At 35.0% G+C, this 17,310-nt stretch overlaps 1 protein-coding gene across 1 annotated transcript in view; it reads right to left on the bottom strand.

The window, feature by feature from the left end:
- LOC134527624 (laminin subunit alpha-1) overlaps positions 1-17,310 on the bottom strand; it is a 597,962-nt gene that overhangs the window by 126,578 nt on the left and 454,074 nt on the right. Inside the window, exons 15-17 of the mRNA XM_063360509.1 lie at positions 10,625-10,731; positions 8,634-8,814; positions 4,806-4,945 (exon numbers count right to left, since the gene is read on the bottom strand). Of these exons, the coding sequence (XP_063216579.1) occupies positions 4,806-4,945; positions 8,634-8,814; positions 10,625-10,731 (428 nt within the window). The remainder of the gene's footprint in view (positions 1-4,805; positions 4,946-8,633; positions 8,815-10,624; positions 10,732-17,310) is intronic.

Below are 17,310 nucleotides of genomic sequence, written 5' to 3' on the forward strand. Positions count from 1 at the left end.
AATGAACGATTTTACACTCATCTTGATTAAATTTTCACATGTTTGACCTCTAAAACAAAGAGGCAGATTGAGTCTACGTGAGATTTTGAGAAACCACCCCCCTCTCCCTTTCCCACTTTTTAAAGCATAATATTGGTAGGTAGGCTACTTCTTGATGAAATTTTGCACAATTTTCTTTGAAAATAAGAAGAAAATTACTGCTACATATTATTTTGAAAAGAAAAAAAAGGAAAGAACATTAATTTTGGAAACAAACACCCCCCCCCCCCCCCCAATCCAATCCTCCTTTTCCATGCCTTAAAGCAGAACTGTGGTAGTAATCGAAGTAATTTTGCACACTTGATGGTCAAAATAAGAGGAAAATTACTGTCTACATCTCAGGAAACTCTGGATGGACAAACATAAAACTCTGTGTACTCTCAAGCTTTGTAATAAAAGATTGTTTGGTGGTTTGTTTAAAAATGAAATAAAATCGAGAATTATATTTGAAGTTTGTATAATTTTGCAAAATTGACCTTGAACCAACATAAGAGAAAAGAAATCACTGTCTATCAGAGAGTTCAAAAATACTAGCCCAATTCTTCTAAATGAAGCCGTTTCACTCTGCTCAAAGAGGCAGTGCTAGGTACTTGAGTTCATGTATACTACATGGAAATTTAACAAAAAATACATGTTGGTCTATGTACAATACAGTCTCAATTAAGAGAGGAAATGTGGACCATGGCAACCTCGGATAAGTTAAATCTTGGATAACATGGATAAAATAAGAAAAACTGTCCTATTTTGTAGTTAGGTACTTCAATGGTATAAATTTTTGACGTGATGTTTTTCTAGTTTATCTTCTGTGCAGATTCGTTCAAGTCACTCAATAATTCGCATAACCAGTAAATGGCACCCTGGAAGTTTTTTAGGCTTTAAACAACATTTAAATCATTTTCTAGGTCCTCAAGAAAATGTTTTAGCAGCCTTTGCCGATAATGATTCTTTAAGTTGGCTCTGATAATATGCGAGAACTCGTAAATCGAAGCTTCGTTAATTGTATTGAGGACATAGCTGCTTACCCGATACTATTTGTAGTGGGTGCCACCACATGAGTGGGCACGTGGACCCGGCTGAGACTCCCGGTCAGGGTGTTACATGGCCCGTGTGAGGCAAGATATTAGTCTAATTAATCGAGCTTATTTACTTAAGATCTGGCCTTCTCTAGGCATCGGACACGCCACACTGATCGGCCTACACAGATATCACAGGGTTGGCGACAAGTGGCCACACTTCTCTGATGACACCGCGCACGTCTGGCCTCGGCCGATGACGAAGAGCGAGCAGCACTCTCCGCGCGGGCAGCAGACAGCTTCCCGCCGGAAAAAAACTGTTATTCTATTCTGTGATCCCGCGCCAAGGGTTAGTTTTAAGGAAAAGACAAAACACTCTTTTAATTTATACAATCTCTCATCCGGGCTCAGAACCTTAAACATCAGCTACTTTATATATTAATACTTAAATAATAATTGTTGTTATTGGTTTCTGGGTGATGTCACACTGCTGCTAAGCGCCCTCTTGCGCAATTTGAACACACGTACATTTATATACGTCGGCGGTACAAATGCCGGGAAGGAGGGGAACCGGACAGTGGAGTCAGACCAGGCTTACGAGGTGAAGGCCCGGCTGACGTCAGTATATTTATTGTATGTGTACACATATTTATGTATGTATATTAATTTGTAATGTAGGTACTCTGCCATATTTATTCTAATGGTATTGTTTGCATTTTACTAGCTGTTTGTATATTTCTCTGCTGTAGTTAACTCTACACCACTATTTGCAAAGCTTCTCTACTATAGTCTACTCTAAACCTCTATTTGCATAGATTCTCTACTTTAATCTACTCTACACATATATTAGCAAAGCTTCTCTTCTATAGTCTACTCTACAGCACAATTTGTAAATCTTCTCTAGTATAGTCTACTCTACACCATTAATTTTTTTTAATGTTGTGATTAACAAGCTTTATTAAATATTTAATATTTAAAAAAGGGTCGAGTGGTTATTAATATTGTGTGAGCTCCTCTATTTGATTGTTGATGTGATAACGTCGAATATATCGATGAACGCCGGCTGCACGCACGAAAAAGTGTCCCACTACGGATGTGTTCTGTTTGCTCATTGTACGCATGCGTGGCATCTCTCTTCATGCTCATTGTACGCATGCGTGGCATCTCTCTTCATGCTCTTTTACGCATGTGTGGCATCTCTCTTCATGCTCATTGTACGCATGCGTGGCATCTCTCTTCATGCTCATTGTACGCATGCGTGGCATCTCTCTTCCACTCGATTGGAACAACCATCGATTTGACTTTTCAATCATATTTTTGTCGTTTGAATTATTAATATTATGTAATTTAACGATCGTCCACCGATTTTCAGCACAATCTGTACGGTTATTTAAAAGTAATGTTGAAAATTCAGATACGTTTTGGACCAACAATGGTGTTTTACAGTTACACATAATAATTCAAATTACACCGAGGATCTTTTGCACAATGTTTTAAAAAATATTGTAACACATTATAAATAAGGTTGGTGTATTTGGGATGCGTATTTGTTATAAAATCGTGTTAATATTATACTACCGTGAACAAAGTTTTTATAAATATATATATATAACATTTGAAACTACATTAACTTAGTATAGCCTTGTGGGCGTGTGGTTAGCGTACCTAACTCTTAAACTAAAGGTTGTCGGTTCGAAATCAGGCAGCTGCGAAATTTTTTTTTTGTACTTGTAAAAATAAATATGGCACACGGAAACATTTCAAAAGTAATAAATATATTTGAATTAATGAATGCAAATAAAAGTAAATTTATTAATTCAATTGCACATTTCATTTCACTCCTTTGTATCCATACAAAACAGTGATAATTCAATAAAACTGATTCAATTTTATTCATAAAAGTATGCAGAGGTAGATTTTATCATGCAAAAGATTGAAAAATTAAAAAAAAAAATTCTTCCTCAAAGAATATAATATTTTTAATGCCTAAATGGTTTGGTTGCAAAAACCTATTACGGCTGAGTCTCAGGCCGAATATGATATTTCCTTTTCTTCTGGATCAATCATTTCATCAATGTTTTGTTATGACGTTGTCACGTTAAACTATCGTCCGTAAACCAACTTTACAGACAACCAATTTTTATGCTTTGAAAGTCATGTTTGCTTCACCCTCTGCACAAATTCGTAATTGACCCAACTGTCATTTGGCTGGCGCAAAAATCTTTACCTATGATTATTGTGAGCAATGTTTCATTCCAGTCTCTCCGCAAGGGCCTTGGGTTGTTACTGCTGATCTGTTTATATCTGCCACCATATTTTATCATAAGATACCTTTTCGTGTTTTCCTCGAGGCCTACTCGCGTGGTAGACTCTTTTTCCTAATCATGTTTTACAATATAACCTGCATATTCAAAACTAATGACGTTTAACTTGATCCAGGTCATTTTTGGCTCTGGACCTCAACATATTTTGATTCTGTGGCGAATGGCTTCTTAACAGCATTACTGTAGAGGCATGTATCACGCAGAATGTATGAGGGTTTGCTTAGTAAAGCACCTCTTACCAGCAGGCAAGTGTTGTTTTCAGAGTGAGCACATGTTCAACCACAGTAAACAATAAGTGTGCCTGATGCTATTAATGGGCCAGAGCTTGAGTGGGAAAGCATTCACCGGGGTAATCGAGCCTTGCACCCGTATGGTGACATTATGACCTTGTATCAAAGTCTCTGCTGGGACCACGTGGTAGGGCCCTAGGCATCACCGAGACCTTAATTTCATTATCAAAAACAAATAAAAACAAAAAAAAATTGAAAAAAAAAACTCTAACATTTGATCACTTAACCTACTTGCTTGTCTATAGACATGTCCATGAAATAATTTATTAATACTGTTTGGTGTGTTATAGCTGTTAATGCCCACAAAGACTTATTCTATAATCTATGTACGTACACTGATTAAAAAATATCGTTACAATTTTGACCAAATTTGCACAATGTAGCTGAATAAAGAATACGTGATCCTTCAAGGTTTACAATATTGACTTTACAATCTCATTCTTAGTACTTATTTAAGTACAAGATTTCACTTGACTAATTTTTTTTCCCAAAACCAAACAGCATGAAAACAAATTTAATACACAAATGGTTCTCTAACACAGTTTTTTTAATCCCAATCCTTGATATAAAGAAAAAATAATCTGTCCTGGAAGAACATGCATTTAAATTGAATTGTTTTAGTTATTTTTCCTATATTATAACTGTCATAACTATGTTATAACTATGTTGTAACAATGTTATAACTATTCATCCAATAAATTTCTAAATGGTCGCCAGACATATTCAGGCAGGGGCCCAAATCTGAAGGATTCGCTAGTCTGGGAAGGAGGTGGGGGGAAGATCGCAGGGAGGCCCGCATGGCCCGAGAGGTTTACGCGCGGGGTTAACCAACTCATAACCTCTGGACATGATGCTTGTATGTTGTATACTGCCCTTATTTTGACCTATATGCATGCAATAAGCGCAAAAAAATTTAAAATAGGTATACAAAATCTTTTTCATTAAATAAAGTTTTAACATTATGTACATCAATTACTTTTTCATGGTCACAATTTTGCAAGCGCAAGAGAGCCAGCGAACCCCCTCAGTGAGGGGTTTCTTAATTCCAGGGGAAACGGGGCTCCACGCCCAAGGATTCGGGCACGACACCACAGTGCAAGTGCCACGCGGTAAAGCGTTGTTGGAGGGGTCGACGTTACCTTGCACCCCTTGCCCGGCTCGAACCCCCAGCTGCTTGGCTGGCAGCGGTTGCACGTGTTGCCCTGCGTGAGCTGGGGGCACACGCAGCGACCGGTGTCGGGGTCGCACACGTGGCCCGCCTTCACGCACACGTCGCACCCTGCAAGTCCACACGACACGCATCCAACCCTGCACGCGTCAGCGGCGAGGCACATGGGATGAGCGAAGTGGATCGATGACTGATAATCAGTACGGACAAGATTTTATAATTTTATTTTTAGGTCAATTTCATTTCTACAAGAGGAAATTTCGGTGTTGATGTTTACTTTCGTATAAATTGTGTTTATCCATAAAAATGGTGTATTATTTAACAATCATGAAACTAAAATATTTTTAAATACTTATTCCACCTAAATAGTGTCATTATACCGGCACATATTGCACTTATACAATAAAATAATTTATAATAAGCATGTCTAATCAGAAAATAATAGTAAATCAGCAAATGTTTTGAGTGTTTGAAAATCGAACCAGTGTGATTAATGAAAAAAAAAATAATGTAATAGATAAGAGATGCAAGATCAAACAACATATTAATTATGTAGTTCATACAGTTTGGTATAAAATTTTATGCTAAGTAATTATATTCAATGAATCTGCAATAGTAAAAGATGAAATTTTTGTATTTTAAATTTTGTAAAATTACTGATTGATTTAATGTTTTAAAATTACATTTTAGTGTTAAATGGTGAAATAACTTAACTTTCATTTCAGTGTTATATGTTGTATTAACATGCTTTGAGATGTTATTTTGGTTTTATAACAATTTACCATGTAATAGTGTCCCTAATAAACAGTGATGATTAATTTTGTACAATGATGACACTGCAGCCACTTAACTGTTAATGAAAAGTAAAGATATTACCAAAGATATGTTTATGAACTCCAGGTGTTGTATCAAGAGAACACCTTTTCTAAATTTGACATTTCAAACATCGCAACTGTTGTCACTGGAAACCTTCTGCGTTCGTCAGTGCTATTGTCGTTGTGTTGTCCATAGTACTTGTCGAGTTTCATCGTTGGTTCCATTTGTCCGACATCAGCTGATTCAGTCTTGTTTTCCGTGAATTTTTTATCTTCATACTTGTTATTTATTTTTCCATTTTCGAAATTTTTCCATGACAAACAGTGCAAAACTGCAATGGCGTATGTCCAAAAAAATGCATTAAATCAAAATTCCCCATTGCATGACTAAAATTTTTAAGTTGCGATTATTTGTTGTTATGACCTTAAATTATACAGAATATATTTCAGGATAGTTTCACTAACATAAATTTTTATTTGGCACCCCAATACATTTGGTATATCCCCCGATATTCACAAAATTTAATATATACGAGTTACTGGACTCAGATGCTGCTCCGTCATCTGGACGAAATCAATGAAAAAGTGAGATCTGAGCATGTGCAGAATTTGTTCAAAAATAGGCCACCAAAATTAGTTCCCTAAAATAAGGGACTGGCTGTGTCCTATCGTGCAATAGGAATACAGTTAGGGTATAGGTGTAACATATTCAACATCTGAAACTTTATTTCTGTGTCTTGGAATACCGACCCCAGTTTCAATAGAAGTGTAAGTTTTTTTAAAAGCACGTGTTCAAAATTAATTTTTTTTATATATTTTATTTTGTAATCTCCCTCCCCTCTTTCCTCTCCGAAAATATTCCTGTATCCACCACTGGATAACTGTATGGACATTAATAGGTAATTTTTCTTAACATGAAATTTTATCTGGCATTCAGAATCCCTCTGTATTGTTCCAAGCTCTCAAAACTATATATATAATTAATTAAAAATATTTATAATTTAAAATGTAAGTGCTGTGATACTTCCAATTTTTTTGTTTAGAGCATTTGATAATATTATCAGGTAAAAAATTAATATCTTATTATGAACTTACAAATTTTGTAAGATCCTTTTAAATAAGCAGCTTAAATGGGTTAATACATTAATGGAAGATGCAGGAATAATAAAGACTGCAGTGTGTATTTAAAAATATCTTTCGGCACAGCCTACAGGTGAAGATAGAGTTTGAAGAACATATTTCTTCTGGAAATGTTTTGGAAACTTCTATAAACTTCTGAAACATTTTAAGTACTTAATGTACAAAACATCTTATATGTTCTCCAATATTCCAAAATGATTGATCAAACATTTTCTCATATTCCATGCAGTGAAATTTGTTTCAAAATTTTTGTTTTTAAATTAATGTATCTAGCATTTTATATTATGCCTGATAAGGTACTAGTTATGTATTTTTTTTTATCTTCAAAATCTTTTTTCATCCCTTGCACTAATGCGGGGTCACATAAAAATTTTCATTGGATCAAGTTTTAAGATAAATTAAAGATGGTTAAAAATAAATTCAAACAAATTTCATAGTAGGGAATTTTGGAATTTTTTTTATTTCAAACCCTGCTTTTTACGGTAATCGTTCATCTCATCACAAATTTTTCAGCCAAAGGTATTAGATAATGTTTAGGATTTTCACAATAAATTATCATGGACTGGAAAGTATACATACTAAAAAGTTATGATTTTTTTTTATTTTTAACCCTTGTTTTCTCCTACCCTTGCAGTAATGGTTAGTCACAAAAAAATACTTAGGTAAAATTTTTAGACAATATTAAGAAAGTTAAACAAAAATAATAATTGAATTTGATAGTGTATAATATGATACAGAAGTTTTATTTGTTATTTTATTCTAACCCCAGGTTTTGCATAATGGTTCATCTTATCAAAGATTGTTTCAGACTAAGGTTTAGGTAATTCTTATAAGATTGACAATTAATTGTTATATATTTTACATTTTAACAAAAAAAAGAGAGAGTTATAAATTTCTTTCATCCTTCAATTTTTTTATTTCATTCTTTCATTCTTTTTCCCCCTTTTCAACAATGGTTGATTGTATAAAAAATTGTTTCAAAATTTTAGATAATATTTATACATAATATTTACAAAAAAAATTTACGGATTTTATAGTGTGCCTACTAAGGGAATTATGAATTTATTTTGTCATTCAAATCATGTTTTTTTTTCCTTTACAGTAATGTTTGATGATACAAAAAAAAACCAATTTAAATAATATTTTAAGGTGTTACAATAATTAAGAACAGATTAAATAGTGCATATTTTATATTCATAATCTTGCTTTTTTTTTAAAACAACCCCTTGCAGCAATGATATGTAATATCAGTAATTGTTTGAGACAAAATTTTAGATAAAATTTTAAGATTAACAAACTATCTAAAAACAATTGATGGTGCACTTACTAAGCAATTTATGAATTTTTGCTGTCGTCCAACCCCTGCTTTTTACACCCCTTTCAGTTATGGTTGGTCGTATCAAAAATTTTTTTTGGACAAACGTTTTTGGTATGTATCACTCCTACAAGTTATAATACTTTCAAAAGGATGCAATATTTATCATATTATTAGAGTTATAGCGATTTTCCTGTTTTCAAAAAACCTCCATTTCTACCCAATTGGTCAGATTTTGTCCATTAAAGAACTCGACTCTGAGATTTTCAATTGCTATATTTTATGTATCAGTTTAGAAGTGATTTGTGTAAATTTACGATAGTCATAGTGTCCACAAATATTTTATGTGTGTGTGTGTGTATGTATGTGATACATACCCCTACACACACACATACCTAAACTTTTGAGTTGATAATGATTTTGGGATCTATGAACTGTGAAATGAAAAAGTATATAAAAATTTTCCATGGTAACTGCTACAATAGGTCGTCTTTATATAATATCTACCTAAAACCGATTCTGAACTTACTTGAACAGCCATTTACAGAGAAGCCGTAGAATTCTGGAAGACAGCTGTCGCAGTGTTTGCCCCCGACTCCCGGCAAGCAAGGGCACTGACCAGTAAGGATGTCACAGAGGTGACTTGCAGAGCCCACTGCGTCACACTCACAAGGCTGGCAACCCTGCATCGACAGGCCCCAGAAGCCATCCTGCAAACATTACAAAATCACCTGGTTACACCATTTGGGTAACTTGCATGCATTAAAGTGGTAACTAAGTTTTTCTTATAGTTAGACATTGGGCATTTATAAAAACGTGCATCAGAGCCAATGAAAATTTTTGAGAAAAGATCAAAGAACACCAAAATTGTCGTGTAGTCATAACATTATAAATACGTGTGTTTTGTAGAACTTTCACCTTTAATCTGTTCCCATTCATAATAAAGTAAAATCTATTTTGTCAAAAAGAATGAGCACTACACACAACATCTATAACTTCGACAGTCCAGAATAGGGCTTTCACTGCAACCAACACAGGAGGGAATAGAAATATAAAAAGTAGCTGATTATGTTTTGGTGGGTGCCTCTAGCAATTTATTTTGAATGTTACTCATTTGAACCTATAAATTTTGTTTTGTTTTAATTTATGAACTAAAAATTATGAAGCAATTAATTGTAGAACAAGAAATGAAATAATGAGACAGGTGTAACCAGGGGTGTAGCCAGAATTTCATCTCAGAAGGGGTGAGTGGAGAGCTATTCTATAACATTTTCTGTAGAAACTTTAAAGAAGCATTTAAGAAATTGTTGGTTAATATGACTGCCTAAAGTATACTGTTTGACACATAATCAACAACAAATAACATTTTTATATTGATATATATGATTTATTTGACATGTGACTAAATAATATGGAAAGATAAATTATACTGTACAAATTTTTAGGGGTAGGCACATAAATCACAGAAATAATGTCCAGAATCAATAGAATATTATAACATTTAAATTTATACTATTTACAATAAATCAAACAACAAATTGAAGGTAAACCAATAATTTTTTTATTTTTTTGTACGCGTATTCAGTAAGAGCAACTTTAGTTATATGGCACACATCACCCTAAAGTCGCATTCTGCCCACACTTTAGTTAATTAGTCCGGAGTAAAGGAAGCAATAGCCTCTTCAATTCTGTGTCTTAACTATGGCAAATCATTAGGTAGCAGTGTAATGTAAACACAATCTTTTATCAAGCCCCAAAAGAAAATAAAAACCGCAAGGCATCATCTCAGATGAACATGGAGGCCAGCGGAAAAGAGCTCTGTAGTCTCAACCATTACGACCAATCCAACGATCAAGGACTTAAACGTTCGACCACTCTCGTACAAAGAAATTACAATGGGGAGGGGCTACGTCCTATTGCCAAATAAAGTTTACAAGTTCATCCTCTACTAACTGCGAAAAGAACCATTCTTTTGCGCAGCAAGCGAGAAAACAAAAAAGCAGAACTTGCACATGTGCTTATCTAAAACTGTTTGAGTTACTTGAACCAACACACTACAACACTTACAGTTGATACTGTTAATTTTTATGACTGGGACATTCTTTTATGGACATACTGTATATCTCAGTACACCCTCCCCTGCCCAAATAGCATGTAAGCTAGCAGCAAGCTTATCATATGACTTGAACTTACTGTACAAGCTTGACATATCAAGCTGGATTCAAGCTTGAGTCAAGCCTTCTTTGAACCATGAAAAATTGCCCTCAAAGCTTGCAGGCTCGCCATGTCAAGCTTGCTACAATATTGTCATTGCAGGCTTGCTGCAAGCTTGTCCCGTGTAAGTTAATTAGCTTGAATCAAGCTTGATTCAAGCTAGCAAATTTGTCATGTAGCAGGCTTGCTTGCTGCAAGCTTGTCTTGTCTATAATAATTAGCTTGACTCAAGCTTGCAGGCTTGCCATGTCAAACTTAATTCAAGCTATTTTGCTATAAGGGTTGGTATGCCTCTGGACGATTTACCTGACATGTGTCACATGTCCTTCCAGAGACGTGAACCTTGCAGGAGCACTGGCCAGTCACTATGTCGCACATGGAGCTTGTTGAACCAACCGGGTGACAGTTACAACCTGCACAGAGAGAGGGAACATTCTCATTTAGAATTATATTTCTTTTTCTACAAAACTGATAATTTTTACAGGTTATTTTACATAAATATAATGCAACAAATAACAATCCAATATATTTGCATTATGATTCAGGTGTTGATCCCCAAGACGCACAGCACTGAGCAGCCTCCAATATGTTGTCGCATTGGGATCACGCCTAAGCTAATATGTACATTAAAAATAAAAAAAAATACCTTTCAGCACAGGATACAGGCGTAAGTAGATTTCAAAGTACCTATTTCTTCTGTAAATATTTTCGAAACTTCTATAAAATTTTAAGATCTTAATATACTTAACATATTGATATCCTCCAATATTACAAAATGATCAATTAAATATTTTTTTCCATTTTCCAAGCAGCAAAATTATTATGACTGTTTTAAATAACATGCATCCAACATTGAATAGCTTATAACTAATTACATATTTTGCCATCTAAGGTAATTATTAATTTTTTTTGACTGTAAAAACTGTTTTTCATCCTTTACGCTAATAACGTGGTCGTATAAAAATTAGCTTTGCACCATGATTTAAGATAATAATAACATGGTTTACAATAAATTTGAATGGATTTGATACTTAGAAAGTTTTGATTTTTTTTAAATGGAAACCCCTTTTTTAAGGTAATAATTTGTTTCATTTATAATTGTTTCAGTCAAATTTCAGATAAAGTTTATGATTCATACAATAAATTATAACATATTGATAGCATACTTTCAAACCTTGTTATTTCCACCCCTTGCAGTAATAGTTGGTTAGATAAAATTTTATTTTAACAAAAGTTTTAGACAATATTAAAAAAGTTAAACAAATAAGAATGGATTTGATAGCATACATGGTAGTGAAATTTATTTATTTTCTTATTCGAAACCCAGGTTTTTCTTACCCCTTGGAATAATTGTTTGTAGATTATCAAACATTTTTCAGACATGAGGTTTTAGATAGAAATAATAAGATTTATAAACAATCAGAATGGATTTGATGGTGTATCTACTAAGGGAGTTATGAATTTTTTTTTTTGTCATTCAACCCCTGTTTATTCCACCCCTTACAGTCATGGTAAGTAGTATACAAATGTATTTCCTGAAACAGGCTTCAGGCTGTGGTGCTGTGTGTCCTTTCCGCCATCTTGGATTGTGACGTCACGGCGGCCATCTTGGATGACCTTGACCTTGACCTTTGACCTTGACCTGGAATTTGATCCTCAAAAATCGACAAAAATGACCAAAATTGGGCAAAAATGGCCCAAAATTCCTCAAAAATCGCTATAATTTCAATTTTTTTGAAAAAAATTTCCGCCAAAAAATCTCAAATAATTCCACAGTTCAAAAATTAGGATTTCGAAAATCCTCAAAAGTCGCTTTGCCCTAGAAAAAACGAAAACTCCTAAAAGCGGCTTAAAACTCCTAAGAGCTAGCCGCTTATAAGCCGCCGACCTTGAAAATAAGGATGTCATGGCAGCCATATTGGATTATGACGTCACCGTTGCTATTTTCGTTACGCCCGCCATCTTGAAAATCCGCAATTTTTATGTTAGAAAATCGGGAAAATTTTTAAAAATCATTAAAAAATTAAATAATCGAATTAAATAAAAATCTTAAAAACCACTGTTGGACTTATCGTTACGGTCGCCATCTTGGATTATATAAATGTTGCAATTTTCGTTACGCCCGCCATCTTGAAAATCCGCAATTTTTATGTTAGAAAATCGTGAAAATTTTTAAAAATCATTAAAAAAATTATTTAATCGAATAAATAATAAAAATCTTAAAAACCACTGTTCCAGTTATCGTTACGGTCGCCATCTTGGATTATATAAATGTTGAATATTTCGTTACACCCGCCATCTTGGTTGAGTACCATGTCATTCTTACACTTTACGTTACGACCACCATATTGGATCCAATTAATGTTGCAATTATCGTTATGGACGCCATCTTGAAATTTAGACGCCATCTTGGAAATCCGTAATTTTTATGTTAGAAAATCGGGATAAATTCCAAAATTCATCAAAAAATTAATGTATTTGAATTCTGTTTGACTATATCGATGTACGTCCTTGGTTCGAAACCGGTGAGGGCAAACAATAAAAAATAAAATCAGATCCTTCCTCCACAGAAGCCACCTACAGACTGACCTACCACAACCAATAACTAGGTATTTACCATCAGCTGGTATGACATCATGTCCGCCATCTTGTCTTTGTCCGCTGGAGGGAACCATCTTGTTTTCGTCTGCTAGAGTGTGCCGGAGTCATGTTAGTATAATGTTCCGTTCTCCATAACTTTGATCTTGACCTTGAACTTTGACCTTGACCTTGGACTTTAACCTTGACCTTGAAATTTGACCTTGGACTTTGACCTTGACCTTAAACCTTGAACCTTGACCTTGGCCTTTGACCTTGAGCTTGAACTTTGACCTTGACCTTGAAATTTGACTTTGACCTTGACGTCCATCATGGATTCGACATTTTATGTTCAGTACATGCTACCAGGAACTACCACATGCTAGTGGTCATTGCCATCATCTTGTTTTCGTCTGCTGGAGGGGTATCCATATTGTGTGTACTCGTCTTACCAAAATGTTAGTTTTATTCTAACCTGTTACAGTGCAGTAATCATTTATTATTACCGAGGTGCCCGCCATCTTGAAATTTGACCGCCATCTTGAAATCATGTAATTATTTAGCTAGAAATGCGGGAAAAATTCCAAAATTCATCAAAAAAATCACTCATTAATTTACATATTGAATCGATGGATCCCTGTCCACGGTTCGATTCTTGACCAGTGACAGTTGTAACTAAATATTAAATAAATTTTAGATTCTGTTTTCCATTACCTTTCACAGAGTTTATTAATCATTCGCTCTACGAAAATCAACTCAAGTCAATATTCCTCACCAACGAATTAATACAGTACCGCTATGCATTACATGAAAGTCTAATTGTTCAATAATCGGAATAACCTATAAGCCGTTCATGTACAAAGCCACACATATAGATCAATTGTCTTCAGTCCATGAGACCGAGTCATGTAATTATCAGTCGTATAGGCTAGAAATTTCAGGACCGCATGACCTTCGTCGTTATCTAATTATATACAATTAATCCATCGTGACATTTTTTTATACATACTAAGGGACTAAGTGACCTTGAAAAATATTTTAGTAAAACCAAGAGGTTTTAAACTAGTAAATATTCAATCACTACATTTTGTACTACGCGCAATCAACGAAAAGGTAGCACCGCCAACGAAAAGGCAGCTCATTTATCATTGGCTCCAATATTCATCGGCTCCAATATTCATCGGCTCCAATATTCATCGCCTCCAATATTCATTGGCTACAATATTCATCGGCTCCAATATTCATCGGCTACAATATTCATCGGCTCCAATATTCATCGACTCCAATATTCATTGGCTCCAATATTCATAGGCTCCAATTGCTCCAAATGCTCCAATATTCAACGACTCCAATATTCATCGGCTCCAATATTCATCGGCTCCAATATTCATCGACTCCAATATTCATTGGCTCCAATATTCATGGGCTCCAATTGCTCCAAATGCTCCAATATTCAACGACTCCAATATTCATCGGCACCAATATTCATCGGCTCCAATATTCATCGGCTCCAATATTCATCGGCTTCAATATTCATCGGCTCCAATATTCATCGGCTACAATATTCATCGGCTCCAATATTCATCGGCTCCAATATTCATCGGCTCCAATATTCATCGGCTCCAATATTCATCGGCTCCAATATTCATTGGCTCCAATATTCATCGTCTCCAATATTCATTGACTCCAATATTCATCGGCTCCAATATTCATCGACTCCAATATTCATTGGCTCCAATATTCATGGGCTCCATTTGCTCCAAATGCTCTAATATTCATTGACTCCAATATTCATTGGCTCCAATATTCATGGGCTCCATTTGCTCCAAATGCTCTAATATTCATTGACTCCAATATTCATTAGCTCCAATATTCATTGGTTCCAATACTCATCGGCTCCAATATTCATTGGCTCCAATATTCATCGGCTCCAATTGCTCCAAATGCTACAATATTCAACGGCTCCAATATTCATCGGCTCCAATATTCATCGGCTACAATATTCATTGGCTCCAATATTCATTGGCTCCAATATTCATCGGCTTCAATATTCATCGGCTCCAATATTCATTGGCTCCAATATTCATCGGCTCCAATATTCATCGCCTCCAATATTCATTGGCTACAATATTCATCGGCTCCAATTGCTCCAAATGCTCCAATATTCATTGGCTCCAATATTCATGGGCTCCAATTGCTCCAAATGCTCCAATATTCAACGGCTCCAATATTCATCGGCTCCAATATTCATCGGCTTCAATATTCATCGGCTCCAATATTCATCGGCTCCAATATTCATCGGCTCCAATATTCATCGGCTTCAATATTCATCGGCTCCAATATTCATCGGCTCCAATATTCATCGGCTCCAATATTCATCGGCTCCAATATTCATCGGCTCCAATATTCATCGGCTCCAATATTCATCGCCTCCAATATTCATCGGCTCCAATATTCATCGGCTCCAATATTCATCGGCTCCAATATTCATTGGCTCCAATATTCATCGGCTCCAATATTCATCGCCTCCAATATTCATCGACTCCAATATTCATCGGCTCCAATATTCATTGGCTCCAATATTCATGGGCTCCAATTGCTCCAAATGCTCTAATATTCATTGACTCCAATATTCATTGGCTCCAATATTCATTGGTTCCAATACTAATCGGCTCCAATATTCATTGGCACCAATATTCATGGGCTCCAATATCAATTGGCTCCAATTGCTCCAAATGCTTCAATATTCATTGGCTCCAATATTCATTGGCTCCAATTGCTCCAAATGCTTCAATATTCATTGGCTCCATTAATTTATCTCGCTCCAATATTCATTGGCTCCAAAAGGCTCCAACAGTCTTTTTGCTCCTATATTCATTGGCTTCATTATTAATTGACTCCAATATTCGTTGGCTCCAATATTCATTGGATACATTATTCATTGTCTTCATCAGTCATTGACAACAACAGTCTTTTGGTTCCAAAAGTCTTTTGACTCCAAATATATTTGGCTAGAATTCTTCGAGTCTAAGAAACTATGAGGCCACATGGCTTCAAGTCTAAAATAATCTAGCTGGTTACAGGTTATACATGGCTCGTGAGGCTACATAGCTACGAAACCTCTAGAAAACGAGTTTACGTGACTGTGTGGATACAGGAATACAAGTCTACATGACTACTTGGCTACGAAGCTACGAAGCTACTCGTCTACAAGGCTCCAATTGTCACATCTGTCTTCGACGGAATTTTCTCTTTTGCTCCAACTGCACCATCAGCATTGTTTTATAAGATTATAAGGCTACTTGCTTACGTAGCTTCAAGTCTACGAGGCTCCAATACATCATGGCTACGAGACTACGACTCATGAGGTTACGAGACTATGCGATTGCAAGTCTTCAAGGTTACGTGATCGCGAGGCTATAGGACTACGAAGCTTCCAGAACTCATGGTTACGAGACTGCATGTCTAATTGGCCGCGCGGCTACGAAACTTCATGTCTCTAACTGTCTACAATAGCACTATTCAGTGGTGAGAGTTAATTTATCTCATGAAAAATATCCTGTTTAAAGTAGTGTCGTTTATTGTCATCAGATGTCATCACGTGTTGCATGCAGGTAAATAATATTTATTTCTTTTATGCGGGATGCGGGATGCTCACTATCGATCGCAATAGAACGATGGCTTCGCTAGGCTCTATGGAAAAGGAATTTTGTTCTTCCAGTAAGTGTTTCACAGATTTCTCAAAGCATATTATTAATTTGACTAAGTAATGATATTTTTTTAAATTCCACCTGATAAAAATATCGCAAGTTTTGATTTAGTAGCAGAAAGTAACGAATTAAATGTAACTCCAAATAAAATGTCATGTCTCATTAGACAAAAAAAAAATATCCATGCAGAGAGCGGTTTCTCAGAATAGTCAGAAGCACTTGAAGAAACCACAGGAATGATCGCAAAAACACGGGAAAAATTATCAAAATATTGACAAGAATAATCAGGAGCACACGGAGAAAACCACCATAATATTATCAATAATAATCGGAAAAACACGGAGAAAACCACCATAATATTGACAAGAATAATCGGAAGCACACGGAGAAAACCACCACAAGTTTTCTTTGATATCATAAAAATTCAGAAAAAAATATTTAATAAATAACAAAAAAAAATTAATAAAAATTTTTAAATGACAAAATAAAATACAAAAATACATAAAATTCTGGCTTGTACTAGAACTATATCTTTGCTCAACAATGAGAAGTTCACAAGCTAGCAGAATCTGTTTATGTATTTTTGTATTTTATTTTGTCATTTAAAAATTTTTATTAATTTTTTTTTGTTATTTATTAAATATTTTTTTCTGAATTTTTATGATATCAAAGAAAACTTGTGGTGGTTTTCTCCGTGTGCTTCCG

This window comes from Bacillus rossius, chromosome 1 (genome assembly GCF_032445375.1).
Source record: "Bacillus rossius redtenbacheri isolate Brsri chromosome 1, Brsri_v3, whole genome shotgun sequence".
Lineage (NCBI taxonomy): Eukaryota > Metazoa > Arthropoda > Insecta > Phasmatodea > Bacillidae > Bacillus > Bacillus rossius.